The sequence below is a fragment of the Podospora pseudoanserina genome, chromosome 2, assembly GCF_035222485.1.
Source record: "Podospora pseudoanserina strain CBS 124.78 chromosome 2, whole genome shotgun sequence".
NCBI classification, from domain to species: domain Eukaryota; kingdom Fungi; phylum Ascomycota; class Sordariomycetes; order Sordariales; family Podosporaceae; genus Podospora; species Podospora pseudoanserina.
The window spans coordinates 2,042,892-2,062,086 of NC_085921.1; the positions used below are offsets into that span (position 1 = coordinate 2,042,892).

The 19,195-nt window shown below is 50.5% G+C and overlaps 7 protein-coding genes across 7 annotated transcripts; 3 read left to right on the top strand and 4 right to left on the bottom strand.

Moving 5' to 3' along the window:
* Positions 1-793: 793 nt before the first annotated feature.
* Positions 794-2,374, bottom strand: QC764_204740 (uncharacterized protein; the record flags this gene model as incomplete). Its single annotated transcript, XM_062944174.1, has 1 exon — positions 794-2,374. One exon carries the CDS (start codon positions 2,372-2,374, stop codon positions 794-796), a length of 1,581 nt encoding a protein of 526 aa, XP_062802975.1.
* Positions 2,375-5,642: 3,268 nt separating this feature from the next.
* QC764_204750 (uncharacterized protein) lies at positions 5,643-6,884 on the top strand (the record flags this gene model as incomplete). Its single annotated transcript, XM_062944175.1, has 3 exons — positions 5,643-5,816; positions 6,038-6,785; positions 6,868-6,884. 3 exons carry the CDS (start codon positions 5,643-5,645, stop codon positions 6,882-6,884), a joined length of 939 nt encoding a protein of 312 aa, XP_062802976.1.
* A 281-nt stretch (positions 6,885-7,165) lies between these two features.
* Positions 7,166-9,409, bottom strand: QC764_204760 (uncharacterized protein; the record flags this gene model as incomplete). The annotated part of the gene is made up of 1 exon (XM_062944176.1): positions 7,166-9,409. The coding sequence occupies one exon, from the start codon at positions 9,407-9,409 to the stop codon at positions 7,166-7,168; it is 2,244 nt and encodes a 747-aa protein (XP_062802977.1).
* A 1,295-nt stretch (positions 9,410-10,704) lies between these two features.
* Positions 10,705-12,197, top strand: QC764_204765 (uncharacterized protein). Its single transcript, XM_062944177.1, has 3 exons — positions 10,705-11,327; positions 11,379-11,866; positions 11,952-12,197. Exons 1-2 carry the CDS (start codon positions 11,068-11,070, stop codon positions 11,671-11,673), a joined length of 555 nt encoding a protein of 184 aa, XP_062802978.1. The 5' UTR covers positions 10,705-11,067; the 3' UTR covers positions 11,674-11,866; positions 11,952-12,197.
* A 111-nt stretch (positions 12,198-12,308) lies between these two features.
* QC764_204770 (uncharacterized protein) lies at positions 12,309-13,679 on the bottom strand (the record flags this gene model as incomplete). The annotated part of the gene is made up of 2 exons (XM_062944178.1): positions 12,309-12,704; positions 12,789-13,679. 2 exons carry the CDS (start codon positions 13,677-13,679, stop codon positions 12,309-12,311), a joined length of 1,287 nt encoding a protein of 428 aa, XP_062802979.1.
* A 3,435-nt stretch (positions 13,680-17,114) lies between these two features.
* QC764_204790 (uncharacterized protein) lies at positions 17,115-18,341 on the top strand (the record flags this gene model as incomplete). Its single annotated transcript, XM_062944179.1, has 1 exon — positions 17,115-18,341. The coding sequence occupies one exon, from the start codon at positions 17,115-17,117 to the stop codon at positions 18,339-18,341; it is 1,227 nt and encodes a 408-aa protein (XP_062802980.1).
* A 31-nt stretch (positions 18,342-18,372) lies between these two features.
* On the bottom strand, positions 18,373-19,006 carry QC764_204795 (uncharacterized protein; the record flags this gene model as incomplete). The annotated part of the gene is made up of 2 exons (XM_062944180.1): positions 18,373-18,735; positions 18,797-19,006. 2 exons carry the CDS (start codon positions 19,004-19,006, stop codon positions 18,409-18,411), a joined length of 537 nt encoding a protein of 178 aa, XP_062802981.1. The 3' UTR covers positions 18,373-18,408.
* Between the last annotated feature and the right edge of the window lie 189 nt (positions 19,007-19,195).

Here is a 19,195-nt window from a genome sequence, read left to right on the forward strand (position 1 = left end):
TAGCCGCGAGGCCGAGAAGTTTCTTGAACAACTCAAAGAAAACCAATATCAGGAAACCGACGAGGATTGGAGCATTGGCCAGGATGAGACATTTCTTGTCCAGCAGACACTTAACATGTACGACAGCGAGACTGCTGTCTACAAACGTCTCTAGCCTCTCTAGGGCACAACAATACCACGCTTGATGGCCGCCGTTGAGCTTGATATTGCACCACCTACTATGGAGGGCGAGAAGTTCAGAGACCTCTTCAGCGTGCAGGGAATCTTGCTCGAGTATCTCCCTGATAGCTTCACACTCCGAAATATCGACGCCATGGCCCCGGCTGAGGATCTGCAGGGAGTTGTCGACCAAGCCGTTGAGATCGCTCGATCATTGGGAGACCACGGAGTTCTGAACACAGATGTTCGACTCAATAACTTTCTCGTCACATCATGCCAGAGGGAAGATGCGGATAACAATGATGCAGATCCGCCGAGGCAGACTTGCCGGGTCGTCATGTTGGACTTTGCGCAATGCCGGGTGCGAAGAGAAGACGAATCTGACTTTGACTAGGGACGTGCAAAGGCTCAGCAGGATGAAGAAGGGGCCGTAGGCATGGTCATTCGACACTACCTAAGCAAGCTTGGAAAACAAGTATCCTACACGCCATCGGGACGCTATGATGAATTCGCAGAAGAGGAGTCGGAGGATGAGCAATGATCTGGTGACTTTGAAGAACATTTCAAGCTTTTAGGTCGATTCTCCAAGCTAAATCCACCGAGCCAAATCTTCTTCGTTTGCCAACCAGGCCTTTCATCTCTTCTCAACATCATCTACCTGCACCGTGGTAGCCTTTTCTTTCTCTGCGGGTACCCCGCCAACAGAATCCTCGACGAGCTGGCGTTCCACAACATAGGACGAGAACTTTCTCGCGCTCACCCCCTTCTCAAACAGCTCTTCCAACTGCTCCAAGCTCCTCCCCTTTGTCTCAGGCACATAGAAGAATGCCCAGAGAGCAAGGACCAGATTGCTTGACCCCCAGATATACCCATACTTCGGCCCCCATCCCAGTTTATCTGGGTTGATGAAGTAGGGTGTACAGAACGACACGACCCATCCAACGATAAAGTTGAGACCCGAAGCCGTCCCGACAGTCTGCGATCTCAACCTCTGCGAGGGGATCTCCGTCGACAACGCCCACATAACCGGCCCCTGACCAATGCCATAGATCCAAGTAAACACGATACTCATTGCGACCAACGCTCTGCTTGCCGCAGGATCTGTCCACGCCGAAACAGTATATGCAATCGCCATCCCGTACATCATCCCCGCCGAGATCACCGACGTCCCGATCAGCAGCTCTCTTCTGCCAAAATACTTCATCGCCGGAAACGCCGCCATATTTCCCGTCAGCGCAATTGCAAGCGAAATCATCACCCACTCAAACGGCGATCCAACCCTCGCCTGCACAAACAAATACACCGAAAACCCAGCCATAAACGTCACCCCCGTCGCCGTCCCCCCAATCGTCGTCGCGAAGCAGAGCAATGTCCTTCTCAAATCCGGACCCCGAAACATATCATTAAGATGAACACCCGAATGCAGCTCCTGCTCCAGCAAAAACGCACTCTTAATATCCTCCACCTCTGCCCGGAGATACGCCTCGTCTTTGATACCCCTCAACCGTCTCACCGCGTTGATCGCTTTCTCGTCCTGCCCTTGGGTGACGTAGAAACGGGGTGTATCCGGCAAGAAAGCCAACAAAATCGTCAAGATTGTCGGAACAATGTACATCACCCCCAGGGGAATCTGCCAAGGTGCGTTCCCAGGGTATATCTTGCAGTAATTATCCACCAAAATCCCAAACAGCGCCCCGAGGGAGGTTTGAAAGGTGCTCATCCCCACAATCGGCCCTCTCAGCAAGGCTGGCGCAGATTCCGTCATGTACGTCACGCTGTAGGGGACGAAAAACCCGTTGCTTACTCCAAGCAGTAATCGGCCTGCGTATAAGCCACCTAGGGAGGTTGTCCCGATCATGAGGCTTACGCTCAAGAAAGCGAAACCGCAACCGAGCCAGAGGCCGATGCGGCGGGAGAGTTTTGTGTGGGAGGCGTACATGACGATGGCGGAGAGGAAGCCGCCGACGTTCATGAGGGATTGGATCAGGCGCTGGACGTCGGTGGAGATGTTGAGGCCGATGGGGTTGGTGGGGTCTTCATAGCCGTAGACGCGGAGGAAGGCGGGCATGGATTGGAAGCCGGCGATGGCGGCGGAGTCGTAGCCGTATTGGAATTGTCCGAGTGCGATGAAGAAGCAGATGGTTATGATGCGCTTTTCGGCGAGGAAGTTACTGCGAAAGGGGGCGGGGGGTGGTTTGGGGGTCGGGGGGGCCATAGTGGGTGGTTGATGGGCCGGCGAAGGTGTACTCTGTATGGAAGCTGGGGATGGTGATGGTGGGAGAAGGGAAATGGTGAGAGTCAACACCACACCCAGGTTTGGATAGAGGATGAGGAGACCTCTGGGTGGGAGGGACAGTTCGGGGTAGGCATATTCTTATCTGGCTGTTACTACATGCCTTGGGTGGGATATAAGTCGATCATCCTCTGCCGGGACCGCTTCCCCTCACTTCTCCAACAAACAATAGAACAGGAAGTCTGGAACCGGGTGAGTGTTGCACAAGAACCGTTAAATGCACTTAACAAGTGGAAACCATACCAGAAGCTGTATTGGCTAATCAACGGGTGACAGCAGATAGAGTGGCCTCGGACTCCAACACACTTTGGACATATGCAAGGATCAAAATATGATTATCTCAGTGAAGAATGCCAGAAGAAAAACATGTGGTCAACTCCCGCACTGGGATATTAAAACGGTTCGTTTGGAGAGATCTTGCATGGATGGTTGAAGCATGGGTCTGGTGTATAATACCCGCATGTAACGTTGTTGGCAGCCATATCGACTTGATTGGGGTTCTTGCCGGGAGCCGAAAGGAGGGGAGATTGACTTCCGGCAGGTTAGGAAAATGATACAGGGGATCAGTTGACGGCAAATTTTGGGATGTTGTTCCCAAGACTCCAAGAAATAAGCAGCATTGCATTTTTTCGGGCCATCAAGCCTCTCAACTGCTATCTCGAGCTACTCGCTATGATGTCTTGACAAGAAGCCCATCAGCCTCCCAAAGTTCCAGTCTTACCAAGGAGGACTACCCTTCACTTTCAACGCCCCCACCTCATGGAACCCTGATCGCCATAGGTAAACGGATGCTTGGTCGGCGAGTCATCGCAGTTGGCATACGACATAACAATATAGGTACGTGCAGCATGTGTGTGGTTGGTGGGTCAGCCATAGTACCCCGAATAGCAAATCTTGACACATTGGATGATTATAGCGTTGGAGACCTGGGGAAGATCTAGCGTACTCGCCGTAGCCGCATCACCGCCAGGTGGGCTGCTCTACCTCGTAGAACGATGGTGAGTAAGGTAGGCACTTACACCAAGCCACAGGTTCGAGGAAGACGTAAAGATGTGGGTTGTGGTCATTGTGGAGCAGTTGCATAACGAAATTTGGCATGTTTCCAAGGCTGTTATCCCAGTCGCCAAAAATGTAGAATCGGTTGTTGGAATGGAATTAGGAATGCTAGAAGCGGACGACTGAGCGACAGTTTCATGGAGATGGTTGCAGAAAAAAAGAAGGAGGAAGCCTGCGACACGAGAGTTGAAATTCAACTTGATGTAGTTGACTGTTGACATACCATACAAAGTATGATTGCTCTCTCGCTAGTTTACATGAAGGGGGTGGGTTCCTTGTGAGAGGAAGCGCTGGATTTATACTGGACCGGATCTTTCACATGATAGATGTTGACTTTAAGGGAAAGGTGTTTGAATGTTTGAGTGTTCGAGTATTGCGAGTCTGCGTTTGAGCGCGACATTCACGTCATGCTCCGATGGCCGACACATCTATTCAGGTGTGATCAGAATTGAAATGAGCACTTTTCAAGGCAGGGCTAACATAGTAGGCTACCTGGACTTGTCGGGTGAGCTGACCGGTTGCGGTGATTGTGATGGGAGAAAAGTGATACGGCGATTGTCACGGTTTGGGAGATTCGACACACATCTCCTGTCTGTCTGTATTGATGCAAACTCTTCTGACTGCCTTTCAGGGTTCCCTTTTCGTTGGTAGTCAGGACCAGTCATACGGTGGTATAATGTCTCGGCTGTAGGGCCTCATGGGTACACTCAAAATGATCAAACGAACTTCAGCAAACATAGGTACCCACCTAGCCTTCCTCAACCAGGCAAGCCTCCTGCCTTTCAGAACGATCCAAAAGACATGTTGCCCAGCTGCCCACAGTGCCGAGATGCTTCAAACGGCCATTTGACGTCAAATCACCCACCAGGTGCCAAAACGGCGTCCGGTTATGAGCGGAGGACCAACCGTGCCATGTGGCATCATCTTGATTGTGGGGGTTAACCTGACTCTTCGGGCAGCTGGCACCTACTGACTTGCATTGACTTGAGTTAACTAGCTGTTGAAGAAACAACTTTCACCGAGACAAATACATCCGTACGACTTTTTCTTGAAACATCGGTCATTACCGCACTCCCAACTGTGCCATGTAGCGGCGTTTTGGTTGTGGGGTGGACCCTGAGCGCGTTCCCGTGTCTGTCCTTGGGACCTGCATAGAAGCCTTAGAGAAAGGATGATATTCTGGAAAAAGGACAGAGCCTGATTGGCTACTGCTCTGAGACACCACACCCACCTCTCCGATTCATAGCCTTGCGCCATGTGATTGGTCACAATGCCTCGCCGGTCCTGAATTCTATGCGCCTTCACTGACTATTAATAAACACCTTAGGTTGACACTGCTGCCAAGAATCTGTGCATACGCAATGAACGGACTTTGTCCCAAATCAAGGCAAGATAATGCAGAAGGATGAGTTGTTCCCTCTGTGGGTCAGGTTATGAGACGTTTGAGGTATATTCGTTGTGCTCCATGCCACTCCTCTGTATTTTCCACAGTTCTCAGAATATTATCACTTTTCTCTTCTGCCTTGGGTTCACCACATTCACCTAGGTACCTGATAGATGCTCATCCAGCATCTTTGGCAGACAATAAACACAGGAATGTCTGTCGCGTTATATCCAGGCTCAACAGACACTTCTCTGCTTTATTCATCGATACTATCTTGTAGCGAGGCTTCGAAACCACGCGCCTGTGCATGATGTGGCGTTCTTGTTGGAGACGTTCATGCAGGGTCTCAGCTCTTGGCGATAGCTTCACTCGACCCGGATTGCTACGAAGCACCCTCATGCTCGATGATGCAGCCACTTCAGGGGCTTTAGAGATTAAATATGGCTGATTCGAAAGTCTGTGTGGGAGGGAGGTGAGAACGCCTAGGCTTAGTGGCTTGCTCAGGGGTCAGGTAAAATGAAATAGAAGGGCGCCAATGGGTCTGGGATCTCGCAAGGCTACGGAGCTTTTGAGTAGAGGAGAAGTATAAACAGGTGGTGATGTCTTCTATTAATTAGACTGTGTTCTCAACAGGGTCACATCTTCTTCACCCCTTGCCTTCATTCGACCGATTACCTACCTGCCTAGCATCGAACCATTCAGTTGTCATACGTAATTACATTTCCAGACTTGAATTCAACACAAGCCGCCATGGGAAACAATGTATGCGCTCCAAGGGGACAAAATGGCTATAGCTGCGACTTCGAGATTGTCAGGAGTAGCTTCTTTGGAAACCTTTCGGCAAATAACTTTGACTCTGGCAACGTCAGTGCCCTTGAAGAGATGGAGCAAGTCGGAGCAGATCCTGACATTGCCGGGCCCGGCGTGAGTTCTTCACTTCCATCCTGCTACAATTTGGCACTTATGCTGACAAAACTAAGATACTCGTCGCCGTAATAATGGCATTTGTCGTGTCCATTCTCATTGCCTTTTTCATCCACGTGTTGGACCTAGTGGAAATTTGTTCAGGGCAAGTGTTACATCCAGGCTGCCGATGTTCGAGATTCAAGGTGCTAACAGGACCATACAGGAGCAAACCAGCAAAGAGAGTCCACCATATTCTCAACAAGATCCTGCTCTCGTGGAGCGATCAGCAAATTGTCCTTGGTATTGCAATTAGCACAGCTGCGTTTGAAGAGTGGTGCAGCTTCTCAACCTACCACCTTAACATCATCAAACACTGGCTGATTCTCTCTTCCATCACCCATGTCAACGCCCTCCTTGTCCACTGCAATTACTTCCAAAAGAAAAAGATTATGGCAACAACATTGAGAGCTGGACTTATCTCCCTTCATGTCATCTTCACCGGTGTTGTGGTATTCGGACACGGACAAGCTGCCGAGAACAAAATCCCCGAAATCCACCATCAAACGCCCCTGCAAATCCTGCCAGCAAGCTGCTTCTTTGCAAACTCCACAAGACCCAGCCTCATTCAACAAATGCATGTGGAAATGCCGGAAACCGAGACCAGTTCACTTTCGAGCAAGTCGCTGTTCATCTGGGGAATTGTGCTGATTGTTTGCAGCAAGCTGACACTGTTACGTCATCTTTGGGCGACTGAGGATAGGAAGAAGCGTCGTTTCATGGTATGGTGCATTCGACTAGCCCTGCTTGGACTGAATGTGGCACTGGGTGTAATTGCAATCACTGGTGTCCAAAGCATTCGCAGCTGGATGAGTGATGAAGGCTTGATTGATATTTCAGACGGCTCGGAGAGCGAGTATTCTTACGGGCAGTACCTCTCAGCTTATTTGGCATTGTTTGCTGCCTTCCAGATTGCTGAAAGCTTCTTTGGTAAGAGAGGCTCCCACCTGAACGATATGTCTTTTTTGTCTTCGTATCAAAGGCTCCTGGTGCTAACTATTTGACTTTGCAGAAGATATTGAGGAGTAGAATCTCTTATACGGAGGTCAAAATGGTCCAGTATGATGTATCTGGCTACCTAAGTATGTACGATTAGCGGTTTTCGTATGGGTGCTGCCTGTGGGCATGGGGGTGGAGGAATGGTTTCATCTCTTCAACGTACCATGTTTTCTTGTCGCTACAGAGGTGAAGATCAAGGGGAGTTGTACCAACAGTTTCTTAGTATGCAAAAGATTTGTCGAGATAACTAAACCTGTATTTTAGGCGTTGGTACCCCTTTGTGCGTCTAGTGAATGGTGTTCCCGCTTTAATCACATGAATTCCATCTCGCTCACTTTCCACTCTCGCCATGCTTCCCCCTGCATGATGCCATCTACATAACAGTCTCCAACAAGTCTGAACCGATTGCAGTACTCTCTTCTCACTACAAAAGGGGAACGACCCCCTGCCAAAAGCGCCACATCATCGTCAACCTTCGTGTCATGCGGTACGAGTGCTAATCTTCCGTCGTCTAGCCGTGCCAGTGCCTGGTCAAGCGGTGTTGCAAGCACGGTATCCAATCTGTATGGCATGCCGAGAACGTAGGATAGTCTACTGTTCAGAAGATAACCCCCAACAGCCGGGACCAAATAGCTGGCGATGGTAGATTCCAAAACGAAGTTGGTAAAGAATATTGCAACGGTCTGTAATCCTATCCAACACAGTAGATAAGGCGGGACTTTACCCATACCGAAGAAGTTGATTCCAAGTAGTAGATGATAGGCCGATGGATAATAGTAGAAAAATCCAACCAGCCTTAGTAGCCTGAGAAATGGATTCCATCGTATAGATCTGGCCTGAGTGTGGAACTGTGCAATAGCCTCCACGATAAAAGTTTCGTTTGGATAGTCGGTAAAAAGAGAATCAACCATTTCGACTCCTCTCGGGCCCTTCATCAAGGTTTCAAACATGGCATACAAAGGATTTGTCTCGCTCCTATCACCTAGCCAGGTCCCGTCAGAGAGAGCTAGGTCGGCATACTCCAAAAGGATTCCCATTGCTGCGCCTTTTCGAAGACAATTTTCGAAGTAATTTATGGTCAGCATAAGTAGTCCTGACCTGGTTGATAAGACGCTCCGCATGATGCCATTGTTGAGTCTTTGAAAGGTATCTGCTTGAGAAGCGCGAGCTGCGAGTTTAAGGACTCCCCAGGGTGTCCTGTGGCCAACAAATAGATGGTGAATTTCCATCGGTCGACACACCGCGGTGATCTTCCCCGCGATCATTCCGTAAAGTATGAGAATACTGTTGTCACGCAACTGTGGTGGTGGACATTCGGAGTCCCCGGACGCGTTGTAAGCGTTGTATAGGGCAGGTCTGACATCTCCTGTCCGGTTGTATGGGTTTCCCTCTGTCAGATCCCATCGAGGACGTGGAAGGCATTCCGAGTCGTACTGCCAGTTTGGTACCCATGATGGCAGATCATCGTCTCTCTTTATGAAGCTGGGAGAGCTACATTGAACAAGCAACCTCAGGTCTTGCGACTGTTGCAAGATTTTGAATGCGATATGTGTGTAACACTGAGCGGTTGATACCGCGTACTTGGGCCCTGGCAAATCATCCATGAAGAACCGGCGTTCATCGGGGCGAAGGAGACCAATTAAGCCATATACCTTATCCCGGTTATTTTTGGCACACGACCAACGAAATTGAACCAGCAGATGGGAAAGGCTGTAAAAGACACGAGGCTCGTTATCCCTCTGCAATCTCGTGGTTTCATCCAAGGCACGGAAGTTTGGACCCATGCCCCTCAAAAACCACGGCAAACACTGCTCCATCGTGAGGATGAAGATCTTAAAGTCGTCCCAGTCCAATGTGCACTTTGATGTGAGAATTCGTGATCTGGAAGCAAGGCTCATCTCCTGAATGACCCAAACACGACTCCAGTACGGATGCCGGAGAATCTGAAGTAGACCAACCACAATGTCGTCGGTGAAGGAAGTGTCTTCACTCAGCGCAGCCGCGGTAGCGGCATTGTGTATTCGATTCAAGTTTGTGTTCTCATCCGTGGTAACGACAGTCATAGTCAACGCTGCAAGAAACCTCATTGTAAGTTCCTTCTGTCTCCACTTCACGGCGTAGCTCTTGCATGCTTGGAAACAAAGATTGGCGTTGTCAGGAAGAAAGGACTCGGTGAGCCAGATCAAGACCTCTTCTGCTTGGGTGTAGATTTCACCCATGAGATCAAGCTGCTGTCCTTTTTCTGGTGCTGCTTCGTTCTGATCGATACAAATCGCGTCAATCCATAGTCGCTCATTGACAAACTCGACGCTAAGATGCTGCAATGCCCAATAGAGGTTTCTCGTCACTTGGAGTTGGACCCCGTTGCATTGGATCGTAAGAGGGTTGCTCGAGTCGCCCCAGACATAGGACAGAGCCTTGTACTGCGTGCTTGCCAATGGAGCAACCTCAAGAGACCAGCGGCCATCAGAAAAAGTCAAAAGGCGGATATAAGGGCCTATCGCGTCGGAGGGTGGTGGCAGGGGGAGATCGAGGTGTAGGGGAGAGGAAGTCATTTGAAGACGTAGTTGGAAATGAATCACCGTGTATAAAAAGCCTGATAGGTCAAAGGTTGAGGACAATGAAAACAATGATATGATGTCGTAGAATCTCAAAGCAAGAGAATTTAAAAGGCTCAATCATGATGCTCTGAAAGAGGGGTTGTGCGGCTGAAGCTGGGCCTGGTCACGATGCAGACTATTGTGGCTTAGCGCCCACGACGTTGATATGCCAGAAACCTGAAACAGAAGATGGCTCGGCCTCTCTAGGCCAGGAAAATACCTGGTACCTATCTCAACTTCCAGCGGGCCACACACTTCAGTAAAAATACTGCAAATGTAGAAATGGAGGCAATCTTGCTCCTTGGTCACCTTTCGCCCAAATCATTGTCTCTCCACTACAGGGGGGGTGAGCCCCTGAGCCCCTTTTATGGGTCCCATGACACAACAACAACAACAGGGTTAGGGTTACTACACTGCTACATCTCAACGTGTTTTCTCCCAATCCAACTGAATTGTGAACAGTCTCCGCTTATTTCTTTGTGATACACGAAGACATGCAGTAGATTCAGGACATGCTGTTGACGTGGAACTTTTGAAAGGTGTGAACACCTGAGCGCTGTTCCTGAGTTGCCGCAGTGGCTTTGTCAATAACTGCCACACGCACTTCTCCGCCAGGGCCATGACTATGGTTTGCTACTACTTTGAATGATAGAAAAAGGCATACCTCAGACGACCTGCGTTTGTGACGTAGGTCCTTACTAGGTACTGTTTGGCCGGCTTCAATCCCCTCGCTGTTTGGTCCTGGCAGGTCCAGAGCAGACTGGGGTCTGGGAATCAGGTGCCTGGGCACAGCAGATTGGTTGCTCTGAATTATAGACCTAGAGATAGATCATGAAATGAATCAGGCGGTGGATCTTCAATCTTGATGGAATGGATGTGCTCAGTTGTGAAACTGCATACACTCGCCTTTCACCGAATTCGCCGTTGATATGTGACTGATGTTGGTAACATGCGATCTTATATGAAAGCCCGTAGTCGAGCATGGGGATATTCAACATGTCCATCGTCGTCAAATCGAAGTTTCTGTATTTGATATCATAACCCCCATGGTTGTGAATCTCCAGTTGATATGCTCCAAGAAGCCGACATTGGTGACCTTCTAGAAGCTAATTTCAGTACGCACCTCAAGATGCAATGTCGCGCTCAATACATCAGAAGAAAATACACGCAACTGACCGGGGGGCATGCGGAGGGTCCGTTCGTTTGCCAGCAAGGGTGAGGCTGTTGAGAAATCACACCCCGCCCGATGACTGTAAACGGGAGCAACATATCACAACAGTCACCCAATGTCGGAAGGTCGGCGAAATTTTGACACGGCCGTACTACACCCTTCACTTCCCCGGAGCAAACCAAGGGCCGTTTCACGACCGCCATCTCCCCATTTTCCTTACACAGCCCGCAAACTCAAACCACTGTCCGTCAGAGCGCAGTCATGAGGTGGCCATCTTGAGATAGCGACGCATCGTTCAGTGGACTAGCTTGGGCTTCCACGTGTATTTATATGTACAAGAATCGCTTCACTGGGCTATTTACCCAGTCCCTTTCCGTCACACTCAGAAATCAACAGACCGAGTCATCGCCAAAATTACAAAATCAATCTCGCCGCTGCCGTCATGCACGTCTCCAACCTGTGCCTTGCGGCGACCGCGTTCCTGGCCATTGAAGTTCAAGCCGCGCCAGCCACACAAGCCACAACCAATGCCCTCCACGTTGGTACCCAGAACAGCCCCGTCGGCCACCACTGTGGGGTCTCGACCTACCTGAACTACCTCAGCACCTCTCTGGTCGATGACTGTCTGAAGATGCTCGATAACCTTTCGCCTGATTCTGGTGGTGGCGGTGAAGATGGTTTGAACAGAGGCGATATGGACTGGTGGGTCAAGTCAGACTCTAACCTTGCAACTCTAACGTTTATGCTTTGCAGGACCATCGTCGGCGACTTTCACCGGGAGATTGGCAAATACTCAACCTGCGCGTTCGGCTGCCACGTCACCTACCCCCAAGGTGCCCTCGCCATGATCGGTATCGATGATGTTCGCCGTGTGGTGCAGAGGTCGATCGAGATGTTCAAGCATGCGGGCGATGGGGGAGATAAAGTTGGAGCTCAGGGTGATTTTGAGTGCGACTTTGCTGGCTCGGCTGGGAAGACGGTCAGTTGGTATCTTTTCAACCCGATCATTAACTCGACGTGTTTTGGTGGTGGGCCATGGTCTGGATGATGGTGAGAGCGGAGTTGGGTGGGCAAGGTTAGTTTTTGGAAATAGTGTTAGGGTACTGCTGGCGGACTTATACACTGTTTTAGGGTTGGGAGAAGTGATATCCCTGTCTGACAGCTGAGACTCTAAATAATTTGATCATCTGTTTGCCCTTGATGGGCTGATATCATGTCACTTCTACATAGGCTACTTTGAGGTATGTCATGACACTCAACAAAGCTTCCTTCAGTGACCTTCGGTCGGAGCTATATTGCGAAAGCCTCTTTCTTACTATTCTATAGTTCCCTAACCACTTTATGGTCACTACCTAATCTGAGAAGTCATCATAGCCCAAGTCCGCAAGCTCATTCAACTCCGCATTCATATCCTTTGTCTCAGGAACCGCCCACACCTGCTTCTCCCACTGCTCGGCAGCCAGCTTATCAGCATTTGCCTCATCGTCATCCTCATCACCCTGTCCCCTATCCTCCTCAGGATCAGCTGGACGCCGAACGCCCTGGGCCCAAGCAAAAAGGTTTTGCGGATCCCACATTTTCTTGACTTCTCGAAGTGCAGCGAGATTCTCCCCATAATATGCCCGCTCGTGGAATTTTGTGGGGAAGTCTCGGTCAGGAAAGTTGATGAATGCCGCCGTCCCATTAAACGATAGCGGCCAAAGCTCCTTCTTCACCCTGGCCAAGAAACGCCTTATATCCACCTCCATCCACTTGTCTACCCACTCGATCGTAACATAGGCGTGGAACACTGCTTTCCGCCAGAAGAAGGCGGAATCGGTCGGTTTCCTCTTCGTTGCTTTTGCCTCCTGAGTGAATCCATGTGACGAGGAAGTTGACCTGTTCTCCGTCAAACTCTTTGTGAAAACTCGCCATCAACATCAACCGTGTAATGGTGTCAGTAACCTTCTCTATGGTGCCCTTGTCATCATTTCCGAAAACAAAGGAGCTGTACAGCTCGTAAGTCTTGTTCTGTGGATACGCTCGCTCCATTTCCTCCAACCACTGACTTGCGAGGGTTTCGTACAGACACCGTGTCGACTTCTAGGCGAGCGCCTTTTCGTTTTAGCTGCTCCTTCAAGCTCTGAACTTCCTCCTCTACAGTATCATTTTCTGTGGTCTAACTTGAAGCAGCTTCTCGATGGTCCTGTCGTATTCACTCTTGCTGCCGTTGAAAGAAATATTGAATTTGACGCCGCCCTTGTTTGACTGTCTGAGGTCACATGTGCAAATCGAGTCAATCGTCATCTTATCCGGCCAGTTTGTCAGGTAGAATGCGTTCATTACCTTCACGACGTCATCGGTAATCCCGTCTGTGCGAAACCACTGGTATCTCCCAGCCACTACAAATCCGTTCAAGCTGCTCAGCTTCCGAACCCTGAGCTTCATCCGCACCACAACACCAAAGCTGGCAGCGCCAGCGCCTTGGAGAGCCCAAAACAGCCTCTCCTCCGGGGACCCCTTCTTGGACGTCTCTCTGACCGTGATCAACCTCCCATCAGCTGTTACAACCTTCGCCTCCACAAGCGTGTCACACCCCATCCCGAAGCTTCGGGTAAACGGACCAAGCCCACCACCGAGGATGAAACCACTCACACCCACAGTCGGGCATCCCCCCCCGTTGATGATAAACCTGTCGTGTTTCCCAATGACTAACGTCTCATACACCATGCCCCACCGGGATACAGCGTCCATGGTGATGATCATGGAGTCCATATCTAAAGATGCATTGTTCATGTCCCGCAAGTCGAGAGAAATGCCCTCGACAGCTGTTGAATGACCGGCGTAAGAATGGCCATTGCACTTGACTGTCACCTTGAGTTTCTTCTCGCGCGCTTGGCTGATGACCGCCTGGACTTCGGTGGCTGACTTGGGTCGGACGACGCAGGCAGGCCTCGAAAAACGGCGCAAAAGGTTCGAGCTGGCAATCGCGTGTCTGTACTCGGGACTTGCGGGCTTAAACACAGTTATCTGTTGTTTCTCGAGGGCTTGAATAGCTTCTTCCATCCTGCTCATTTTGTCCACTCGCTCAGGGCCGTGGAAGGTTGCAAATATGTGCGAGCAGTCAAGAACTTCTGTGGTATTGCTAATGGAATGTATGAAAGCAGAATCGGAGATATGGGGGACCGATCACGAATTTCACACCTGTTACTGTCATTAGTACGATCAGTAAGACAAGAACCAGGGTAACAGTTCCACTTACTGTCGCGAGGATACCTGGCCTCCACCAACCTATTTCCGCATTCCACTATTGCGTTTGCCTACTCGTCCTTGTCTTCGCCTGAAAGATCACCGTCGGTGATTATAGAAACAAGGAGCAGTCTCTTCAGAGTTTTGGTTCGAGTTTATCGTAGACCAGCGGCTGAATGATTTTCGATCTTAGATTGGTCCCGATGGCAGTATCGCCGTTTGGGCTCATGGAGTTCAGAATGCTTCCATTCCGAAAGCACGGAAGACACAGGTTCCCGCGGCATGTCAATGACAGCGGTGTTACCTGGCTGGATGCAGTAAATGTTCTTGCTGAATTGCCAAAGAACCTTGATCGAGGGTGCATCACGGGGTGCTTTGAAGGAGTCGTTCTTAGAGAGGATGTCTGATGTGTCAATGGCTCGAAAGGCGTCCCGGACATTTTTCCACCCATTGATCTCTCCCGACTGTATCCAAAGTCTGTAGAAGACAACCATTCGTTGCAGAATTCTGAGCACCTGGTCACTGCCATGCCCGTGAGGTCGACCCAACTCTTTGAGAGCCATGGCAAATTCTCTTGCTGCGATGACCCAGTTTTCATAATGACGATAGGTGATGTTGAGCATGATCCGGTCTACCCACATCATGTCCCAGAGAGCAGCAGGAAACGCATTTGGTTGATCGCAGACCAGATCTCTGATCATGTCAAGCTCGGCGCTGGCACCAATGTCTTTCTGTCTTTCAATCTGAGCAAGTTCTGCTTGGTGTCGAGCTTTGAGGGTGCGAGGATGCCTCTCGCCCAAAACCTCTTGATAAATTTCGGCTGACGTTCGGAACATATCCTCGACTTGGTCCCATAATTGACAGCACTTCTTAGCCTATAGAAAAGGCAGTGAAGACCATACTTTTACCGAAAACTGGCACAAGCCAGCTTCGCATCACAGCTCTTGGGAACAAGTTCCACAGCGTTCTTTTCCAGACTTCTGAAGTGGTGATAGAGGTTCCCACAGTCAGTCTGGTCCAACATGCTAATTCCTTCTGCAACATCCGGAAGTATTGCCGAGACACACATTACTGCATGTTCCAAGTGCGGGAGGGCTTCCAAATTGCGTGGGTCCTGCAGCCTTCTTGGACCGACAGCTGCACCTGCAAGTACATCCTGAACGATCCATCATGGTCGTTATGCAGGCAGCAGAAGTCGTTCAGAGCAGCCAGAGCCTCCTCTATCTGGGGTTTGTATAAGCGCGTCCCACGTCTGGCCTCTGTTGGCGAAGCGGTGTTCAAAGGAGAGAAAGCCTTGGGTCGTGTCTCTGGCACGCTCAGTGGGCCCCCAGAGTCTTTTCGGAAAGGAAAATAATTCCTGGATGTTTTCCAGTGTCGATTTCTGCTGGTTTTTAGCGTCGGAAGAGTCCTGGTAGAAAAGGTAAGCTAGCAGTGGTGTTTCTGGGATCGAATTCGTGCCAAAGAAGCTCATCAGGAAGAAAAGATCGAGTGCAAAAGGGGATCGCCTCTGGGCCCGACCAACACATGTCTGCCATCTCAAATCCGAAGCAGACCTGCAAAACAGATAAAATCTCATCTCTTGATTCGACCATCCTGCTCCAGTGCTCGCAATGACTTTAAGCCGCTTGCATATAACCCCAAAGGTGGTTTTGTCAATGTTTGCAGTTGCGGCTGCTTGAGTAATCGACAATGGCATACCACCCAGCCAGTCAGAGATTAACTCCAAACAAGACTCGCTGTATTGATCAACTCTTCCGTCAAAATGTTTTTTTAAGCAGCTCCACTGACTCCGTTATGGATAAAGAACCGCATTAAGTAAAATACCAGATTCGTTTCCTTTTAGGAGCTTGGAAGCCATGCTCTTGCCTTCAGTGGTGAAGACGATCGTCCCATGAGAACACCGGGGTAGCCTGCTCTCAAACTCCGCGATATCATTTATCCATGGCATATCGTTACTTTGATTGGCATTATCGATTATCATGATCCAGGGGCCGTTCCGGGCGTCGTTGAGCCATCGGAAAATCCAACCTGTGCATTGGTTGGTCTTATAGCCGGGAATATTGCATGCTCGGGCCATGGCGTTAAATGGACTAATGAACCTGGAAAGCCCGTCCGAAATGTTTACCCAGTAAACCGAGACTTCCGGGTGTATCTCACGCACAACATGAGCGTATTCTATCGCAATCGCTGTCTTTCTGACACAGATATTATTTCTCTGTCAGCACCCACGAACACCAACTCAGGAGATGCACGACGACTGCAAGGCAAAGAATTGAACAATCTCCTGATTGAGGGAGTATTCTTCGGCCTCGATTGTGGTCATTGTGAAATGTGAAGGCGGACTTGGAGAATGTGTGAGATGATATGTGGAATGGAATGGAGGAAGAAGGAGATGGAGATGGGAGAGGAGAATTCACGGGTAACAGGCAAGAAACAAGCTGCCTTACTGGCGCCTTGTTGCATTGCGAATGTGACGCTTGGGTGTTCTGCTGGCACGCCTGAATTTGCTGAACCATCCCGCTGGGACAGCCAGCCCAATGGGAAGCGAGCCGCCGTAAGTTAATGCGGCAAGCTGCTTGACCCATGTACCTATTCTCTTTCCCCAATACGTGCTTGGCCCCCCAAAGTTGGCTAGAGATTTCCATCAAAGTGGTCTTCGGATTCCGTCGAAGCCATGCAGAAGGTTGAGATGTAGGATTAATGTGAGTTTGGCCAACCCGGCGACCGGAATGGAGATGAGAAAGCTGTATTGAGCATGGATGCTGTGAGACAGGTGGGCGGTGGGCTTTTGTTGGATGAGATGGAAGAAATAGGAGCGGAGTTGGCAAGGAACGAGAGAGAGGTATCTCCAGGAGCTACCTACACGCCAATTCAAGGATCTGTTCTCATTACTCGTTACCACAACATAGATATCTTCTTGAGATCAGATGGCAAACCCTCACCTTGTTTCACGATGCTAGTATGTGTGGACTTACACCTGATAGGCTCGCATTCCTCGCATCAAAGTGTGCATTGCATTCCCCCGATGAGTCAACGGCGAGTAACCATTGAAGCCAAATCCTGCAAAGCAATTGGACCAAAGCCCGAATGGCTCTTTCGGTTGTTCAAAGCACTCTCACCAGTAACCCTACCATCCTGTTCATAAATAAGGGTGGCTACTCGGCCTTCTATCTGCCAAGAGATCAACAACACAATTCACACTTGCTTTTTTTCACGATCATTACCCATAGCCACTGCAATCTTGTGTTCTAAACTGAGACCATGGCCAACCAAACTATCGAACCCACCTTCCAAGCCGCCATCTCCGCCTCCAAAATCAACGGCGTCGTCATCTGCGCAACCAACACCACCGGCAGCTTCACCTACAACCACATCGCCGGCTCACGCACCCTTCTTTCCGGTGAATCCCTCCCCCACCAACTCAACGACATCTTTTACCTCGCCTCCGCAACAAAGCTCATCACCACCATCGCCGCCCTCCAAGCCATAGACGACGGGCACCTCTCCCTCGACTCCCCAGACACAATCTCCCAATTCGCCCCGGAACTAGTCAACAGACCCATCCTCTCCCCAGACGGCGCGACCCTCACCCCTCCCACCAACCGCATCACCCTCCGCCAGTTACTTTCCCACACCTCCGGCCTGGCATATCACTTCCTCCACCCTTACCTCTCCGCCTGGCGCGAGAAGAACCAAGAGCCCCTGCAACCAGGCCACCGTCGCCCAGTAGAAGAGGCATTCGCTTACCCGCTGATCTTTGAGCCCGGAACATCCTGGTCTTATGGACCTAACCTCGATTGGGCAGGGCGTATCCTCGAGCGAGCGACGAATACCACCGTCGGGCAACACGTCCAGGAGCGCATCTGCAAACCACTTGGCATCCCAGCACAAGATGCCCAGTTTTACCCCGTCGAGGGTGATGAACCCAGATCTCGAATGGTCGACCTTAACCCCTCTGACCCGGAAGGGCTGGGGTTGGCTGTTGTGGGGGTGACAATGGATATGAACAGGCGGAGTGAGGGGGATTTTGGTGGGCATGGGATGTTTATGAGTGCTGAGGGGTATATCAAAGTTCTTCGGTCTCTGTTGGCAAATGATGGAAATTTGTTGAGGAAAGAGACGGTGGAGGAGATGTTTAGGGATCAGATTGGGGCGGAGGGGGAGGAGAATGCGAGGGGGGTGTTTGATGGTCCTACTGGCATCTTCTACAGGGTTGGGACGGAGGGGGTCAAGGTTGGACATGGGTTGGGTGGGCTGTTGACTTTGGAGGGGGTGGATGGGTGGTATGGGGAGAGGACTTTGACTTGGGGCGGGGGGTTGTCGTTTGCGTGGTTTGTTGATCGGAGCAATGGGCTTTGCGGGTTGTGTGCGATACAGCCGGCGATGCCGGTTGATGTGCGGAGTCTTTCGGATTTGAAGAATACGTTCAGGCAAGATGTTTATAGGAAGTTTGAGAAGTGGAAGAAGGAGGAGAAGCTGAAGTTGTAGGTAATGGACAGGTACCTAACTAACCTATGTGCATGCCGCTAGAAACTTTCTCACACTCACCCGCCATCTAGAACCTCCGCGTCTTCTTCCCCTTCTTCCCCTTGCCCGCAATCGTACTCGGACTAGTCATCCTCCAAAGATCAATCTCGATTCCTTCCACTTGCCCATCCTCGTCCACCACCGGCGTAGTAATCCCCACCGCCACAATTCCGCTCAGCCACCCATACGGCGTGTCTGATCCAGCCTCAAACCTGACTCTGGTATGCAACACACCCTCAGGTTGCTGCGGGCCGTTGGCCGAGACGTAGATGTCTACGCCATCGGTAGTTTTCAATTGATACCGAGCGTCGACATAAAAGTTGCCCGCGGCTGGATTGCCCAGACCCCAGTCACCCTATAGAAGAAACCTTGTCAGGGTGCATGAAACGGCAAGACAAGAAAGGCTAGGTGCTTACTCCATAGGCAGGAACGGTGGCATTGAAGAGAGGACCGATGAATGTCCCGCCAGCAAGGGGGAAGACGGTACGGCTGCCAAAGGTGCTGGAGCCGATGCTGAAAGGGGCGGAGGCGGCGATGCTTGCGTGGCCGAGGTAGGAGAGGCCTGGTGAGGCCGGAGCGGAGGCTGTGGCAAGCGGGAGGAGAGGGAGGAGCGTTGAGAGCTTCATTTTTGCGTGGGTTATTGGTGTTGGAAGTGATGAGAATGCGTGTTTGATGGTTATCTACCTGTTTACGATGTTGGTAAAGAAGTTGAGAGGGACAAGTGAGGCTGTAGTTATACTTCTCGGTCGCCATTCCTCAAGCCAGTTGGAAGGATGGCATCACATCTCAGCAACAAGGCGAGCCAGGTACATAGG

Coding starts and splice junctions, on each gene's coding strand:
- QC764_204765 (XM_062944177.1), top strand. CDS start 11,068: ATGCACGTCTCCAACCTGTGCCTTGCGGCGACCGCGTTCCTGGCCATT. Junction 11,328..11,378: donor AACAGAGGCGATATGGACTG/GTGGGTCAAGTC, acceptor TATGCTTTGCAG/GACCATCGTCGGCGACTTTC.